This window comes from Cordyceps javanica, chromosome 5 (assembly GCF_051103115.1).
Source record: "Cordyceps javanica chromosome 5, complete sequence".
NCBI lineage: Eukaryota > Fungi > Ascomycota > Sordariomycetes > Hypocreales > Cordycipitaceae > Cordyceps > Cordyceps javanica.
Window position 1 is genome coordinate 3,875,689 of NC_139299.1, and position 15,484 is coordinate 3,891,172.

At 49.2% G+C, this 15,484-nt stretch overlaps 7 protein-coding genes across 7 annotated transcripts; 4 read left to right on the plus strand and 3 right to left on the minus strand.

The window, feature by feature from the left end:
• Positions 1–954: 954 nt before the first annotated feature.
• On the minus strand, positions 955–2,598 carry V2A60_008405 (uncharacterized protein; the record flags this gene model as incomplete). The annotated part of the gene is made up of 4 exons (XM_083259678.1): positions 955–1,294; positions 1,361–1,561; positions 1,614–2,435; positions 2,489–2,598. 4 exons carry the CDS (start codon positions 2,596–2,598, stop codon positions 955–957), a joined length of 1,473 nt encoding a protein of 490 aa, XP_083115804.1.
• A 736-nt stretch (positions 2,599–3,334) lies between these two features.
• V2A60_008406 (O-methyltransferase) lies at positions 3,335–4,012 on the minus strand (the record flags this gene model as incomplete). The annotated part of the gene is made up of 1 exon (XM_083259679.1): positions 3,335–4,012. One exon carries the CDS (start codon positions 4,010–4,012, stop codon positions 3,335–3,337), a length of 678 nt encoding a protein of 225 aa, XP_083115805.1.
• A 1,299-nt stretch (positions 4,013–5,311) lies between these two features.
• Positions 5,312–6,652, plus strand: V2A60_008407 (alpha/beta hydrolase; the record flags this gene model as incomplete). Its single annotated transcript, XM_083259680.1, has 2 exons — positions 5,312–5,390; positions 5,487–6,652. The coding sequence occupies 2 exons, from the start codon at positions 5,312–5,314 to the stop codon at positions 6,650–6,652; spliced, it is 1,245 nt and encodes a 414-aa protein (XP_083115806.1).
• Positions 6,653–7,455: 803 nt separating this feature from the next.
• Positions 7,456–8,725, plus strand: V2A60_008408 (carbon-nitrogen hydrolase; the record flags this gene model as incomplete). Its single annotated transcript, XM_083259681.1, has 5 exons — positions 7,456–7,603; positions 7,653–7,662; positions 7,711–8,056; positions 8,104–8,517; positions 8,570–8,725. 5 exons carry the CDS (start codon positions 7,456–7,458, stop codon positions 8,723–8,725), a joined length of 1,074 nt encoding a protein of 357 aa, XP_083115807.1.
• A 1,799-nt stretch (positions 8,726–10,524) lies between these two features.
• On the plus strand, positions 10,525–11,310 carry V2A60_008409 (uncharacterized protein; the record flags this gene model as incomplete). The annotated part of the gene is made up of 4 exons (XM_083259682.1): positions 10,525–10,739; positions 10,793–10,895; positions 10,958–11,130; positions 11,187–11,310. The coding sequence occupies 4 exons, from the start codon at positions 10,525–10,527 to the stop codon at positions 11,308–11,310; spliced, it is 615 nt and encodes a 204-aa protein (XP_083115808.1).
• An 848-nt stretch (positions 11,311–12,158) lies between these two features.
• V2A60_008410 (uncharacterized protein) lies at positions 12,159–12,762 on the plus strand (the record flags this gene model as incomplete). The annotated part of the gene is made up of 3 exons (XM_083259683.1): positions 12,159–12,195; positions 12,253–12,350; positions 12,406–12,762. 3 exons carry the CDS (start codon positions 12,159–12,161, stop codon positions 12,760–12,762), a joined length of 492 nt encoding a protein of 163 aa, XP_083115809.1.
• Positions 12,763–13,702: 940 nt separating this feature from the next.
• On the minus strand, positions 13,703–15,416 carry V2A60_008411 (cytochrome P450; the record flags this gene model as incomplete). The annotated part of the gene is made up of 3 exons (XM_083259684.1): positions 13,703–13,932; positions 13,988–15,114; positions 15,187–15,416. 3 exons carry the CDS (start codon positions 15,414–15,416, stop codon positions 13,703–13,705), a joined length of 1,587 nt encoding a protein of 528 aa, XP_083115810.1.
• Positions 15,417–15,484: the final 68 nt, after the last annotated feature.

The following is a 15,484-nucleotide window of genomic DNA, read 5'->3' on the forward strand; positions in this document are numbered from 1 at the left end:
ACTATTTATCCCAGCATTGCTGCCAAGGCCTAGTCCTAGGACGGATAGGCGGCCCGCAGCCACTTGCAAAAGAAGAATCATTGATGACGGATTCATATTTAGAGGATATTCTTACCAGTGCGGGAAGCTGCGCTAATAAAGTATGTTATACCGATGTCGTTGTACTCATTATAAAATATAAGTAGCAGGTGGGTACTCTGACGGCACCTGGCCTGGGAAGACAGAGTAAGTATATATAACTACCGATTGGTAGTTTCCACTTGTCCCGGCGTTGTCTAGACTCAGCCATCTAAGGATCAGTATCATACATTCTGCGGTTCCTTGATAGAGGCCGAAAATATGCAGTTCCTTCACAACTGGCCTTTATCATCAATAGTGGTTATAAAAAACGGCATACGCAGCACCTCGACGGCACACCTAACGCAGCACCGTCAGCTATACCAGCGCCCATCTCTGAAAAGCAGGCTCGGCTGAGGCTCATGCTCCGCGGCTGTTGGTGGTTTTCGAAATCAGGTCTTGCCGAAGCTTTTTGCCCTCATTCATTTGAAAGATGACTTATAGCTACGTTTTAGTTGCCCAATATAGCTAATTGTTCTCGGATTCCAGCTACTGTCACAATCAATGCAGTCTGCGTCCGTGCAGTGACAACGAGAATGACAGCATATTATCCATTAATTTCACGACAAAGAACGCAGTCGAAAGTTCAATTGCAAAAACTACTGTATGGGTGTATTTAAACACTTTCCATGTGATGATCGTTTCACTGCTTCCGTGTCAATAAGGCAAGTCGCGCGTACCCGCCAAATCCTGCCCTCCCCGCTTCATGTCGTCCATTCGGTGTGTCATGCACCGATGCTCTTCAGAAATGTCGTTGACGGCATTGCAGGAAGACTGCAACCAATGCGTATGCAGATCCCTGGTTTTTTCTTTAGTTTTTTGTCAGTTTTTTTTTTGTTAGACTGAGCGAAGCTCTCCTCCACAGCTCGCATGAGTTTCCGCAACTTGAATCCCAGTGGTCCAATCGCGGAAAGTATTCTGAATACCACGGGCAGACTGGGGATTTGAGCTCGTTGTGTTGCGCTTTGGGACGCCATCGAGATTCAGAGCAAATTGAGCTGCGACATAAGCGGCAGCTTTGGCATTCTTTTCGTAGGCATCCCAGTTGATATTCCGAAGGTTGTCGCACAGCTGGTGGTAACATTGGTCGTACGGCGCCCCGGCGCCAGTGAAGATGCCGCTGCTCGGTATCCCGGCTCTGAGAAAGCCGACGTAGTCTGACGAGGACCCGAATTTGCTATCGAGTATTAATAAAGGGGATTAGGTCAAGTCAGATGGAAACATAGGAGGGTGGGGTGCATACGCATATTCAGGTGCAGCGCCCGCGCCTTTCAAGTACTCGTAGATGGGAACGGCACCGTATTCATGGGAATCGTTATCCGCATAGACGACAAATTTCGGCTCGGGGCTAGCAATCATGTCATAGTTGAAATAAAATTTGATCTTGTCCTTCTCCGCTTCGGACAGGCGTGAAGTGTAGTATAGAGAGCCAACCAGGCCAAGCCTATATGCAACTGTAAGTAGCCATCTCTGCATGCAGCGTGAGAGTTACCTACTCTTCAGCTCCCCACCAAGCGAAGCGAATCTTATTTTTGAAGCCGGTATACTTTTGAAACGAGGTTGCTATTTCGAGCAACGCGGCCGTGCCACTGCCATCGTCATTAATGCCAGGACCGGCCTGGACACTGTCCAGGTGGGCTCCGAGCATGACAACATTGTTCGGGTCCCCCTGTTTTGTTTCCGAGATGACATTCCAACCTGGACGCTGTTCGAAAATCGCGTCTATGGTAAGTGTCACCTTGAGGTCTTCGCCCGCGGCAAGTCTAGTCTTCCAGCCCTCGCCGACGTCGCGATGAACAAGGGCTACAGGAACTAGGAGTCCAACGTTGCCGGCACCGAGTGTGGCACTCGTTGGTGTACCAGGAAGGTTGTGGTAGAGGACTGCCGCTAGTGCACCATGTTGCTTCGCGAGCTTGAGCTTGTCCGCGATAGCGCACTCACCGCGCTTCAGGAGAACAACTTTCCCAGAGGCATCGATGCCGTCCCACTGGTCCGGGAAGCACATAGAGCCACGAGCATCATCGACAGGAGTATTCAGCAACGGTGCTGTGACGCCGCCAGGCAACGGGGTCGACGAGACGTATTGTAGAGTGTAGACGTCTACTTTGTTCCCTTCTGGCCCCTTGAGTTCAATGCGCCGGACTTCGTTATAGGTATGGTTGAACTCTTGAGTGTACGTGTCTAGACGTGCGCCGAATCGCTTAACAACCCGTTCAAGAACAAAGTCGCGCGACGCCTTGAACCCAGGTAGACCATGGGCTCGGTTGCCGCCATTATCGCGGGCAATCTTTTGCAGATTCCAAAGTACGTTTTCCAACCTATTTCATGGATTAATGAAGTCTCAATCTGGGATCAAGCTCCCGTAGCTCACTCTTGAACGCGAATATCATTGGCAGCCTTCTCTGGCGTGATTGGATCAGTAGCATCCAGCAGCCCTGCACAATAGAGCGCTCCTAGAACTGCAATCTTCAAAAATTTCATTGTGCGAAAAGAAAGAAGCAATTTTTGTGTAGGTCATGTTGCAGCAAATGGTGGGCTCCGACAAGACCTTATAAAGAACCGATACCGCCTGCCTGACTGCCGGTCTAGACTTGCCAAGACCTGCAACACAGTGGTATTCTGTGTCACGTCTTGAGTTGTAGAGGTGGCACCTGCCATCTTAGGCAGCTGCTAAAAGAAGCTTATCTTCTAACTATTTCGTAGCGAGAAGGCTAACTGGTAACTAGTTTGCCAAGATTCCATTGGCGGGGGTGGCGTCATCCTTGGCCTGTATTCGCCTTGGTTGGTGCTCGTGAAGAGAACTATTAGCTACTGAGAGGAGAAGGGGTACAGATGACTAGAAAAATTACCTACGGTTAAAAAAAAAGAGCCATACTTAGTTAACCAGTACTCCGTAGTTACAGTACTTATACAAGTCAATCGAAACAACACTGACTTTACTAGCACAGTGAATACCTAGTGAATAGTCCTAGCAGCCATAAAACCCCAAGAATGTTGAGCAAAAAAATCACGTCATGTGCATCGGCATCTCCCAGCATCTGATGGCACGAGAGATCCGGATAATACGAGGTGTTACTATAATATGGGCACATGACCACGCAAATGAGAGTGACAGCGAGGTATTGCCGTCCGTCATTCTACGCGATTGTTGTAGATACTGAAAATCCCACTGAAAAGCGGGAATACCCGTTCAAGTAATTGCATAACTAGCAGGAACCTAGTTCACAGTCGCTAGAAGAAATCCGTCGATAAACGCATTATCCACCACACCCTCTTTTCCGGTAATCTTTGGCACGAGTGTCGCCGTCACGTTGGTCGCCGCGCCAACCCTTTCAATCAAAGTACCCTCCCCAACGCTACCATCGTGGCAGGTAATTAGTTCCTGCACGACATTGTCGATGAAGATACATCCGTTTCTGCGTGTCAGCTTGACAGCCCAGTCAAAATAGTCTGCATGCTGGCCCCAGTCAGCGTCGATAAACACCATGTCAAACACGCGACCCTCGCGCACAAGCTCGGGAAGGACGCTCCGCGCATCGCCCAGAATAATGTCTGGCTCGATCCCTGCGACGCGCAGGTTCTCGCTGGCGACGTCGCGATGTTTGGGGTCAATCTCGATGCTCGTCACTTTGGCGCCCGTCTTTGCAAGGCAGATGGTGGAGTAGCCTCCCAAGGCACCGAGTTCAAGGACCGTCTTTGCGCCGATGAGGCGAGCCTGGATGGCAAGGAACTGGCCCTGCAGGGCGGATACCTGGATGGGAGGCATTCCATGTTTGGCCGTGCTGGAGAGGGCATTGTCCAGATGGGCATCAGGTTTTACAAGCGCCTTTTCTGCGCCGGCTTCGATCGCCGTCACGTGAGCGATCTTGGTCGACAGGGGCATTGACGAGGACATGGTTGCAGATGTGAAGTTGAATAGGAGATATCGGTCAATGACTAGATCTGATTACTGAATTGGTGAGCATATTTCATCTACAGCTGCTCAGGAGGATTGCTTTATTTATATCTTGGCGTGGTCGGCTTCGGCTCGGAGGTAGAGTGATCTTTTGCCTAGCCTCAATTCTCTCCCGTCAAAAGGGCTTCAGGTCGCAGTAGCGTGTCAAGTATCCGGAAATAGTTCAACCATATTTGGAAAGCACAAACTCCAGGATTGTTCACCACAGTGGGGTCATGTTGTGGCTTACAAGTACGGCTACAATCCTTCGCTGCCCATACGGAGGTTGTACGGGCGGAGAGTGAAGGGCATATTAGCTCGGTAATATGTTACGGCCTGATAAATTTGATATTACGTAGTCAATAGCAGAAAGGTCTAACAGCCAAAGAAAAAACAGCTTTATCCTAAGCCCTAGTCAATCATTTACTGGCTGACAAGAGTACTCGGAGATGTCGGGTAACTACTGGCTTCGAGTCACCCGGCTATAGGCTAACAAAAATGCAACCTTATGTCCGTTCTGTCCTCCCCGCCTCCAAATGCCGCCAATCGAATTCTTTTCGCCGATTAGAGCTCACGTAGTGATATATTCTCCTGACATGAATTAGAAACCGCTCAGGCTTAGACACTATCATTTCGACGATATCATATTTATAGTATCTTAGTAAAACCCATCGGACTCAGGGTAACTTTGTTTAGTTTCTTCTAGGGTAGCGCTTTCTTTTCACCATCACTCTTCGATACCTACTGCCCTTACCAATTGCGCCCAGTAGACCTACTTCAATACTACAATAGTTTTGGCTCCATCTCGAATACAGTCTGTTCCCCGATGTCCATGACCAGATCGTGCTTGGACAATGGGTATTCCTACCCACAGGGCTCCCACGTGGCCTTGAGGTGTGTGCATTCGCATTAATCACCCATTCACGGAGTTGCACGTATCCCCGTGAATCCGTGTCTAATAGTACGGCCTTGATAAGATAGGTTCTGGGCTGTACTGGGTTACGATGCCATCCACCAATTTTGCATCAATTCAAAATGGGGATAGGGATTTTGAGATTCTCTCTAACCGATCCTTTTCTACCTTCTTGCAATGATTCATGATGTTTCCCAACCGTCGGATCAAAGCTGTCAGCAGCCTCCACCAATGTCTCCACTTGGCCTGGCCTTGGGCAACGCGCTATTATGGTCGCGAGTTCCCCATCTCCTTTCGAAACATTTACAATCTGGCAACTTCACACGACAAACGCGCCGCTTCTCATCATGTCGACAAATGAGCTTGTGCCCAAGCCCATGGGCCTATATGATCAAATATCACTCATGTGGCTCGTCCCTCTGACCGGTACGAGGATCGAGTCCGGGAAGTGGCTCGGCAGCCATTTCCGTTGTTTTTGGATGTGCCAACATGTTCTCACTAATTAATCTTCATTATGAGTAGTTGCCCGCGCCGTCTTCACCTTCGCATCACGCAGCGCTGACTCTGTATCTCTGCACTGGCGCCAGAAGTTTTCCATCTCTCTCCTTCAGTCTCTCCGCCTGTCGCTCAATCCACGACACGTATTTGCTTACTCCCATCGTCGACACACTGGCGCAGCCGTTAAAGCATATTGCCATGAACGTGGTCTAACATACACCGTGGCAACCGCAGAACTGGCTGAGCATACATCTGAAGGCAATGATCGACAGATTCCACCTCCACTTTTGCATATTGTCACTCCTGCCAAAGCCCCAGTAGACGGACCGACACTGCTCTATGCCCACGGAGGGGGTTACCTTAACCCTCTGCAAGCCCCCGGCCACATGCCGTTCGCATTAAGGTGTGCGGACTCGTGCGGTGCGAGTCGCGTCATCTTCATTGAGTACTCGCTAAGCTCGGAGTTCGGATATCCTACGCAGCTCATACAGATGGTGGCTACAGTCAAATATCTACTTAACCACCCCCTTCCCGGCATCGCTGGCAACGCCGGTATACGGCCAGAGACCTTGATTCTAGCCGGTGACAGCGCAGGTGGCCACCTCATTGCCAGTCTGCTCGCGCACGTAGTGCGGCCCTCCCCATACGCACCACCGTTGACAGAGTTGGGCCCTGAGAAGGGGAAACAGTTGTGCGCTGTGGCGCTTTTTTCGCCATGGCTGACCATGAGAACCACTGATGCCTCATTTGTTGCGAACAATGAGAGCGACTATCTCTCTGCACAGCAATTGGAATTTTTCATCAAGCTATTCAAACCCTCTCTAACAGAAGTCTGGGCATCACCCATTGAAGCTGACGGAGCAAGCGCGGTCTGGAAAGCCGTTTTCCCACCTGAAATGCACGCAAGAGCCTCAGACGTAACGTCGTGCCCAGTAGCCAAGAGGATTCTCGTTACAACAGGCGCCGGCGAGACTCTGTTTGACTCATGTGTCAAGTTTGGACGAGAGCTTCTTCGTGCAGACATGATTGTTGTGGATTCTGACGAAAAGGTCTCAGCTGTAGCTAGTAAGGAAGCGGTACTCACAATTGTACCTGCGGAGGCCCATGTTCAGCCAGTGCTGGATTCTGCGCTTGGATATGCACATGGGTGGTCGATGAAATCCGTCGAGATGTTTCTAAAGTCGCTATGAGTCTGTCGCCGACTCCTCCACCAGATCAATAGTCACGGTAGCTCAATGAAGAAATGAATGAATGCTATTTGTAATGGTAATTGAAACGCATTCTGTTTTCTTGGGGCTGATCTGCAGTACGCTGCAGCTGCAGTTCGCAACTTGCCGGCAAATGCCTCTAGATTTGCGGCAATTGGCAATCATACCCCTGCTGAGATCTAACAAAGCATCTAAACTCAACCTCGGCTACTGAAATCAATCTGAGTAAGGTTATTACCCCTTTGTTTTTTAAAATCCCAGAAGAAATATCGGCATTATGATGTTGCCTCAAACCGCCTGATCACGGATGGCACGGTAGCCAGTTTCGCTCTCGACCTTTGGTGGGGCATGACAGCCGGGTGATGGTATCCACTGACAGAGATGCTGCCCGTTGTCTTGTGATTCACAGTAAAATCCGTGGCGTGATTTTTACGCTGCTTCCGGCCGGGTTCCGTGTGGGCCACGCCGGTGGTAGACGTAGAAACATGAAGATGTACGGAGTACTCCGTAGTAACCAGAGATATCTCGTTACCCCGGCCGCGAATATGAATGAGATCCTCACTTCCCGACTTTCCGGGAGGCCGAGAAACTCCGAAAAATACAGTCCATGGCGTGCTTTGCTTCCTAGACGGGCCTTGAGGAGCCAAACAAGGGAGGGCTTCGTATAGTTTGTCTGTAGTATATAAAAGCAGGCAGCCCGGATCTTCTACACTGTTGCCTATGCATCATTAACACATCTTCCTCATCACAAAAAATTACATTCTTCGTCTTTACAATATCCCAACATGTCTGCGGTGATCCGAAAGTACAAGGCAGCCGCTGTCCAGGCCGAGCCTGGCTGGTTCGACCTTCAAAAGTCTGTTGAGAAAACGATTAATCTCATCCGCGAGGCTGGAGAAAAGGGTTGCAAGCTCATTGCATTCCCTGAGCTCTGTGAGTGCTTCTGACTGATGGGTGATGACAAACGTTCTAACAGTGCCAGGGATCCCTGGGTAAATATGATGAGGAATTGGCCGCAGTTTCAATACTGACAAACTCAGATATCCCTATTGGCAGTGGCGTGTCAAGTACCAGGATTCTTTGCCACTTCTCAAGGAATACCACCAAAACAGTTTGCGACCCGACTCAGTCGAGATGCAGCGGATTCGAAGTGCTGCTAAAGAGGCACAGATTTTCGTGTCTCTGGGCTACTCGGAGCTTGATGGCCACACACTGTATACCGCCCAGATAATCATCGACCCGACAGGTGCAGTGATCAACCACCGCGGTAAAATCAAGCCCACACATGTGGAGAAGCTTGTCTTTGGTGAGGGTAATGGGGACTCGCTTAATACGGTGGTAGAAACAGAGATTGGCAGACTTGGACATCTCAATTGCTGGGAAAATGTAGGTTGTCAATCTTCCCGTATGCGATCGCCATCTAACCTTTATAGATGAACCCCTTCCTAAAAGCCCTTTCTTGTGCCCAGCACGAAGAAATCCATGTTGCTGCGTGGCCAGTTTATCCACCCGCATCGTCTCTCAAGTATCCCGATCCTTACACCAACATTTCCGAGACCCAGTCAGAGCTTGTTACTCCTGCCTACGCCTATGAGACAGGCACCTGGACTCTGGCACCTTCGCAAGTCGTAACCCGCGAGGGCGCACGCCTTAACCTTCCAAAGCATCTACAGGATGATGAAAAAGCAGTCGATGCGGAGTTTGCAGTCATTGGTAATGGCTTCACTCGGATCTACCGACCGGACGGCTTTCGAGCAGTTGAAGACCCGCCAAAGGATTTCGAGGGCTTGGTGATTGTCGATGTCGACCTAGACGAGAACTTGCTGACGAAGCGCCTGGCTGATTTTGTATGTTATATTTCGGGAATATTGCATTCCATGTACTGACAGATTGAAACAGGGCGGCCACTATATGCGTCCGGATCTGATTCGATTGATGGTAGATAAGAACCCCAAGACGCTCATTGTTGATGCCAATGCCGCGGACCCCAGAGTGGGCCAGAGCACATTGGAGAGGCTCGGTCTTGCTAAGCCACTACCTACAACCGAGGAGTAATTTGGTTCCATTGCGTGAACGCTCCTAGACAGTCTCTACTCATTTTAGTGAATAGTTCTTCGAAAAAATAGAAAATCCAGCCTTTCTCGCAAGGGGCGTGGAGATTCTACCATGCTATATTTAGTAACGCCCTGTTTTCCAACTCCACCAGACACTCCAGTGACTACTTATGCCGAGAGATGCCGAGCTTTTTAGTACTCGACTATACAGTTATAGCTTGCTTAATCGTCTGTCTATATAATTGACGCGCTTCACTGAATTTAAAACAGAGTGTCCTGTATAAATTCAATCGAGTAAACGATGGAGACGGTCCATGCGATAAGAAATGGTTATTTAGCTATAGAAAAACTGTCATTGTCTTTGAGGCAAAGGTATGACTCACATGTAGGTAGCCTCGTCAGGCGAATCCTTCTCCTTCCCAGTTCGTGCTACGATTTTGGCAAACAAATTTTTGACCCTCTGAAGTTGACCCACTGAAGCAGCCCATTCTGAAGCCTGCGGGATGCTCTCAACCTATTTTACGGCAAATTCTGAACCGTTCGAGGGAATTGGCCAAGAATTGGTTTTGTTCCTAGAAACGTAACATGTGTTTGTAGTTATTGGGCTCACGGTGCCTGGCAGCGAGGAGTGATGATGAAACGTACGGCATGGTTGATGCCTCTGGTCAGAAAGCCTCAAACACCGGGCGATTTTCGTCTCCAGTGGCGTCGGCGCTGCCACCAAGGAAGCAGTTGCCTCATACCATGAGCCTATCACCCACGCGCAGCTCTACATGAATGGCGTCGGCCTCGTGGGGCATGGCGCCCATGCCCCAAAGATGCGACTGGGGAAACAGCCTCGTTGCGCCGTTGGCTTGAGTCGTATCCATGCCAACGATGAACAAGGCCACAACTTCGTCGCGATCGACGGCGTCTCACACTACTGGGGGTTTGGAGAGTATATAATGGTTTAACAAGTCGTCCCGGTGAAGCCAGTCGTCCCGGTGAAGCCAGTCGTCCTGGTGCAGCGTCTTGTTGCCGGCACCGGGCCGGACCGAGAAGGACGTTGCCAAGTCTACATTTCCCCACCGCATCTGTAGAATCGGCCGCATTTACTACCTTTTTTATTTTAGTCGTGGTCACATGTATACAGTATAGGCACTTTGCCCTCCAGTACCCATGTCGCTGGGGTGTCTGGATGCACTGAGCGCAAATCAACCCGATAGACTGGCTTCTGCAGTGAGGGCATGCTCAAAGGCAGGCACCCGTCTAAAACTCGAATCGAAGGATCCACAACCCGCAATCATTCCCAACATTGCTATCAGGATGCAAGTGGGCTGGGTCGTCGCCTATTACGCAATGTGTTTCCTGGTTTCGCTGTGAAATCGAGAGCCTTGTGCTCAAGGCCCACAACGAAGCCTGGGTAGCGCACGAAAGCACGAATACTGGCAGCGGATCCGCTCTCAGAGGACTGAACCAGGCTGTTCTTTTCTTTACCGGAACAGCCTTGTACATTTGTAATCCGCATGCTATTGGAGCCCTATACAGAATGTAGCCTAGCTGAATAATGGCCAGACATCTGGCCTCTTTCGCGATTGGTCATCCACGACAGCCTTGAAGCCGGACGTTGCGAATACGCTACAACGTTGCGCTCACATCAGCAAACTGTGATGCTTGATCTATGCTCCGCTGATGATTGAATAGAATATAAATACAGGTTGCCACCGTATGGAATCCGTTTTTCGTCACTATCCCTCGTGTTAAGCTTGTTATAGTTGCGCAGACCTGAAATCTACCAAGCACGGCTCTCGACACACCACAATGGCAAATCTCGACGCCTCCTACAATCTTGATGCTCCCCGCAGGATAACTGCTTCCAACCTACCGCTGCCCTCTAAATACCTCGGTGAGGCCAATGCCGAACCTGGTGTCGAGGTCAGCGATGAGAAGCTCGTTATTGAGTCGCTCGGTGACGGCAGCTTCCGACGTGGTGTCATCGGTACTAGCAGACAAGTCCCGACCACTAACGATGGCCAGTAAGCTGGACTCCAATACGATCAAAAGCAAAAATCAATCTGATATCTTTTAGTGGCCCAATCGCTCTAGACACCATTCCTGGAGCTGGTATCGTGATGCCTGGTGGTGTAAACTGCTACTTCCTCGATATTGCTCCCCACACTGATGGCCCTCTGGTATAGTGCCATGATACAAGTTGCTCATCCAACAACTGCTAATCAAAACGGCCTTTCTATAGCACCGTACTACATCGACTGACTACGTTATTGCCATTCGTGGGCAACTCAGCATTCTGACACCCAAGGCTGACGTATATCACATCAACGATGGCAAGGCCACTTGCGCCGATGATCTCGTAGAGACTGTTGCGCTGCCTGGCGACGTCATCTACCAGCGAGGCCCTGTTCATGCGTAAGTACTACAATCAGGCATATTTCATTATCAGAGACCTAATCAAATTGTTCCAGACTGGCCAATCGTACCAACGAATGGGTCCGTGCTTGCTGCTTTGTCCTTGGCTCCGATCCTAATAGAGTCACTGTTGATGGAGCTGCTGGCCACAGGGAGCTACCTGACCAGTGGCTTGCTTGAACGACAATATGGGACCTCAACGGACATGGTAAACATAGATTCTATGCTCTATAGCGAGCTACTAGCAATTATAATTAATTGATAATTCTTCAAACTAATTGGTGATACTAAGCATTTTTTGCGGTAAAAGTGAACCGTTTACCAACCCAAAGCAATAATCTGCTTAGAACGTGTCCAACCCATGCGCGGCGGCGCGATCGGTTGTTCATGCGATCGGCGCCCCAACAGAGTCTTCAGCATCCCTAATGTCAATCATTATGCAGCTGAACTTACCAAGTTCTTGCTCCGAATGCGACTCGGATAGATCGGTGATAGTTCCCCCCCGAGGTATTCTTTCGCAACACACCGCGCCAAAGCTCGACTACCAAAAGAGTACGGAGTAAACGCCACACTAGTCAATATCGAACAGGTGGCTAGACTCAGAAGACAATTGACAATTGACGGCATCGATTCCGCCGGCGCCAGTTCAATATGCAGTAACGTCGGCCACCGACTTGCGGGCCATCCCCTCATCCCCGCCCTGTGCCACCACAATACTATGTATGCCTTTTTTTTAAACTTAAAATAGAACAGTATGTAGATACAGTAGCATTATGTAATAAATTCAAGTTGTGCTGTCTGACCCGACCCTTTACAACGAAATCTCCCGTGGATGCGACAATGCGGGACTCATTGGCCGGATCGTACGCTTCTTCCCATCGGACCGATGGCCGGAATATATCTTGGAACTAAACAGCTGATTCCTCCGAACGGCCATAAGCGCCGCTGAGAGTTTATGATCCTTAGACTTCCTTCAATGTTTTCCTTACAGCTGTTTTAGCAAGTCCCATGATCTGTAAGCCGAAAAAATGATTGCAAAGAATACCCACAAGATTGCGACCGAAGGTTAATTCGCCCTCTTCGATGATGACGGGAGCAGGATAGCTGACATATGGAGATCAGAGCTTGTGGCATGTCAGGCCGCCGTTTTCGAATGGGCAGAAAGTTTTGACACAAAAGATTGGACTCGTCTTGAGGAATGTATCGCTCCGACCCTCTACGTATGTGCCCCCAACCCTCGTAGTAACGCATAGTAGGTCTGACGAGCATTGCCAGGTCGACTATCGTGCCGTAATGGGCATGATCTGGGAGACCATGCCAGCTGCTGATTTTGTCAACCTGGTGACCGCGCCTGCCTTCCTAGGCAATCCGCTCATCAAGACACAGCACTTTATCGGCGCCACTAAATGGGTCAAGACCAGTCAGAATGAGATCACAGGTCACCACCAGATGCGCGTCGCTCATCAAAAGTATAAAAACGCAGACTTGAAAGAAGTCTTGCATCAAGGTCATGCTCACGGCAAAGCAACTATCCATTATCGTTTTGTCGATGGTGTCTGGAAGTTTGCAGGCCTCGTACCCGAAATCCGATGGTTCGAGCACGATTATGACAAAATCTTTGGCGAGGAGTAGATTATGTAGCCATTTTAGTTCTATTCAAGCTCTATTCAAAGAATAATTGAGTCAGATATGTCAATACATCGGTATATATCTCTAAACGCAGTCTCGCCAGATGTCTTAATTGCTGTTCTTCGAAGTGAGCGCAATCAAAGCTGCTGCGAAAGGCAGCGTTGCTCTCACAGCGTGTCTCTTCACCCATAAATCCATTATGTGATTGAACTTTAACCTACTTCCGTCAAGAAACAATTGTCGATCTGGAAGTTTAAAGTTGCCTTGGCTGTCTTTCATAATGGACGCGGCTGCGTCTAGTCGGAAGATATATACTCTCTCCCACCATGCTACTTGCACGAGAGTAAAGCTGGCAAGAGCAAAGCGCCACCATTTTTGCGATTCGAATACTTCTGGATCCTGTGACTTGATGAAAGCAATTACCGCCAGCAATGCAGCAATGAAAGCGTTCAAAGGCTCAAGCCAAACCCCGCCCCGCCGAGAAGTTTCTTCGAACTGATTGATTGCGCTGACCGTCGGATTGAGTTTGATTATAGGGATGACCCAAAGGTTGAAGCACCAGGCGATACCTACACTCCGTTATTAGACAGACTCTCTGTGAGAATCAGGAGGGATCTCATACCGGAGAGATAAAATAGAGATATGATAGCAGCCCATTCGAGAGCGGGAACGATCAATTGAAGGCCTTCTAGGATTGCCATCTCTGCGATGCTCGGCGCCTTTTTTCTGTTTAGAAAGTGAATTGAGTAAGCAGCAAGCTTTTGTAGCGTGATTTCGGCACATATGGCGCTAGGATGATCGAATCGCACCGAAACAGAGTGACGTGTAAGATGGCACTAGGAGCAAGGTCACCCTCAACGAAAGAAAGCAACAGTCGAAGTTGAATTGAGAAAATAAGAAATTGTAAACTTGGGATGTTTGATCATTAAATAGCTCGAATAATCTACTGTCGGGGTTCCATTTTGCAATACGCCGGGGGCAGGGCAAACTTCTCCTCCGAATCTAATTCCGCACCCATGTCCTGTCTCTGTGCAGCATGAGGATCAGGCTTCCCAGTGACATCACAACTGGTCCATTTGTAAACAGCCAAAGCATGAGCGATCAAAATGTTTTGCTGCAACTTTCCCCATCGTTTGCCGGCACATGGATGCATGCCCAAACCCCAGCCAAAAACTGTCGAAAAAATGTTAGAAGTCCGATCAGACCGTTTAGCTTGCATTCGACTCACATCCGTACGGCTCTTTTTCGAATTCTCGACGGCCCTCTGTAAAACGCATCGGATCGAATTTCCGCGGGTTCGGGAAAAGGTTTGGATCAAAATTGAGTTCGGTTGAATTCCAGACACCATAGGCACCTGCAGGAATAACCTCGTCGGACCCTGGGATGCGAATGGCCTCAGACGATGTATTCAATCTTCCAACTCCAAATGATGTCCAGACCCGGATAATCTCATAGATGCACAGATCGAGCATTGGGAATGATGTCTCCCATGCTTTGAGAGGGACATGCTTCAATTGCTCAACCAGAGGGAGTGTTATGTCTGTACAGTGCTCTCGAGCGACAGTCTGGACCTCTCGAAATACCTTTTCTTGCCATTCTGGATGCACGGCCATGGTATTGATTAGCTGAGGGAAAATAATGTGCGCATTGGTTGTAGTAATAAAAGTGCCGCTTGCGCAAAATTCGGTAATGAACTCCTCCGGATCTCCGTTATCAATCATTGTTTGAAGCGCATCGTGCTTGTACTTGGAGCCATATCTCTTGCGCTGAGCCAGGAGCTTTTGCACTGTCTGGCGGAGACCCCGACGCGCAAGGCGCCGACGAATCATGCTCGGCTCGAGAATCCAATGCCTGAAAGCATAGAAGGGGCTGTAAGAATGCAAAATGACTTCAAGATGATCGGCCGTCTTGTCAAATAGCTGTTTGTCATCTGCAAAGTCGTCGGCGAAAAACAGTCGAGTGCTTTGCTTAAATACTGTTCTCCACAGGTCTGGTGCGTTGATCACTCCGTTCGGGCTCTCTGGCAATAATGCCTGAAAATCCAAGCGGGCATCCTCCAGCAAACCTGGGAGAACCCTTTCGATTCTAGCTGTTTTCAAAAGGCCGAGCAAAGTGCGTAGAAAATGGGTATTATTTCGAGCTCTCTCTCCAGTTTGCTGGAAGATCTGGTGGATTGGGGGCCAGAAGTGCATACCAAAAGCTAGCAAGCTTTGAGCCGCGACGAAGTCAAGATTAGGATGATCCAGGAGCATTTTACGCGCGGCAGGGCCAGAAACACCAACAATATGAATCTTTCCCTGCCAGAAGCTGAAGTTGCCAGTTTTACTTTGTTTGAGAGCATCTTTCCAGAAGGACCTGATTACGTGGTTATCAATAAGAGCGCCTGTAATAACGGAGGGAGTTCATTACCATTGACGTGTAACAAACCCTATTGAACCGAGAATAGGGATGGTGTCGGAGATGAAAGCTGGGGATTTGGGGTGGACTTTTGGCCTGTGAGCTTCATAGCACACGAAAGTTATAAATGCAACCAGCGCTGTGGTAATGCCGACGGTTGTAGGAGATTGAAAGTATGCGACAATTGGGTTGTCAAGACCCAGATTTGGATATGGGGCCCCTGGGAGGGCATTTCCGGTGATGTTTGCAAAGAAGTCCATTTTGACGGCAAAATGAAGGGCAGGTATTTCTCTTGATTGAATTTCGGGTTCACTCTGAAGGATTATAA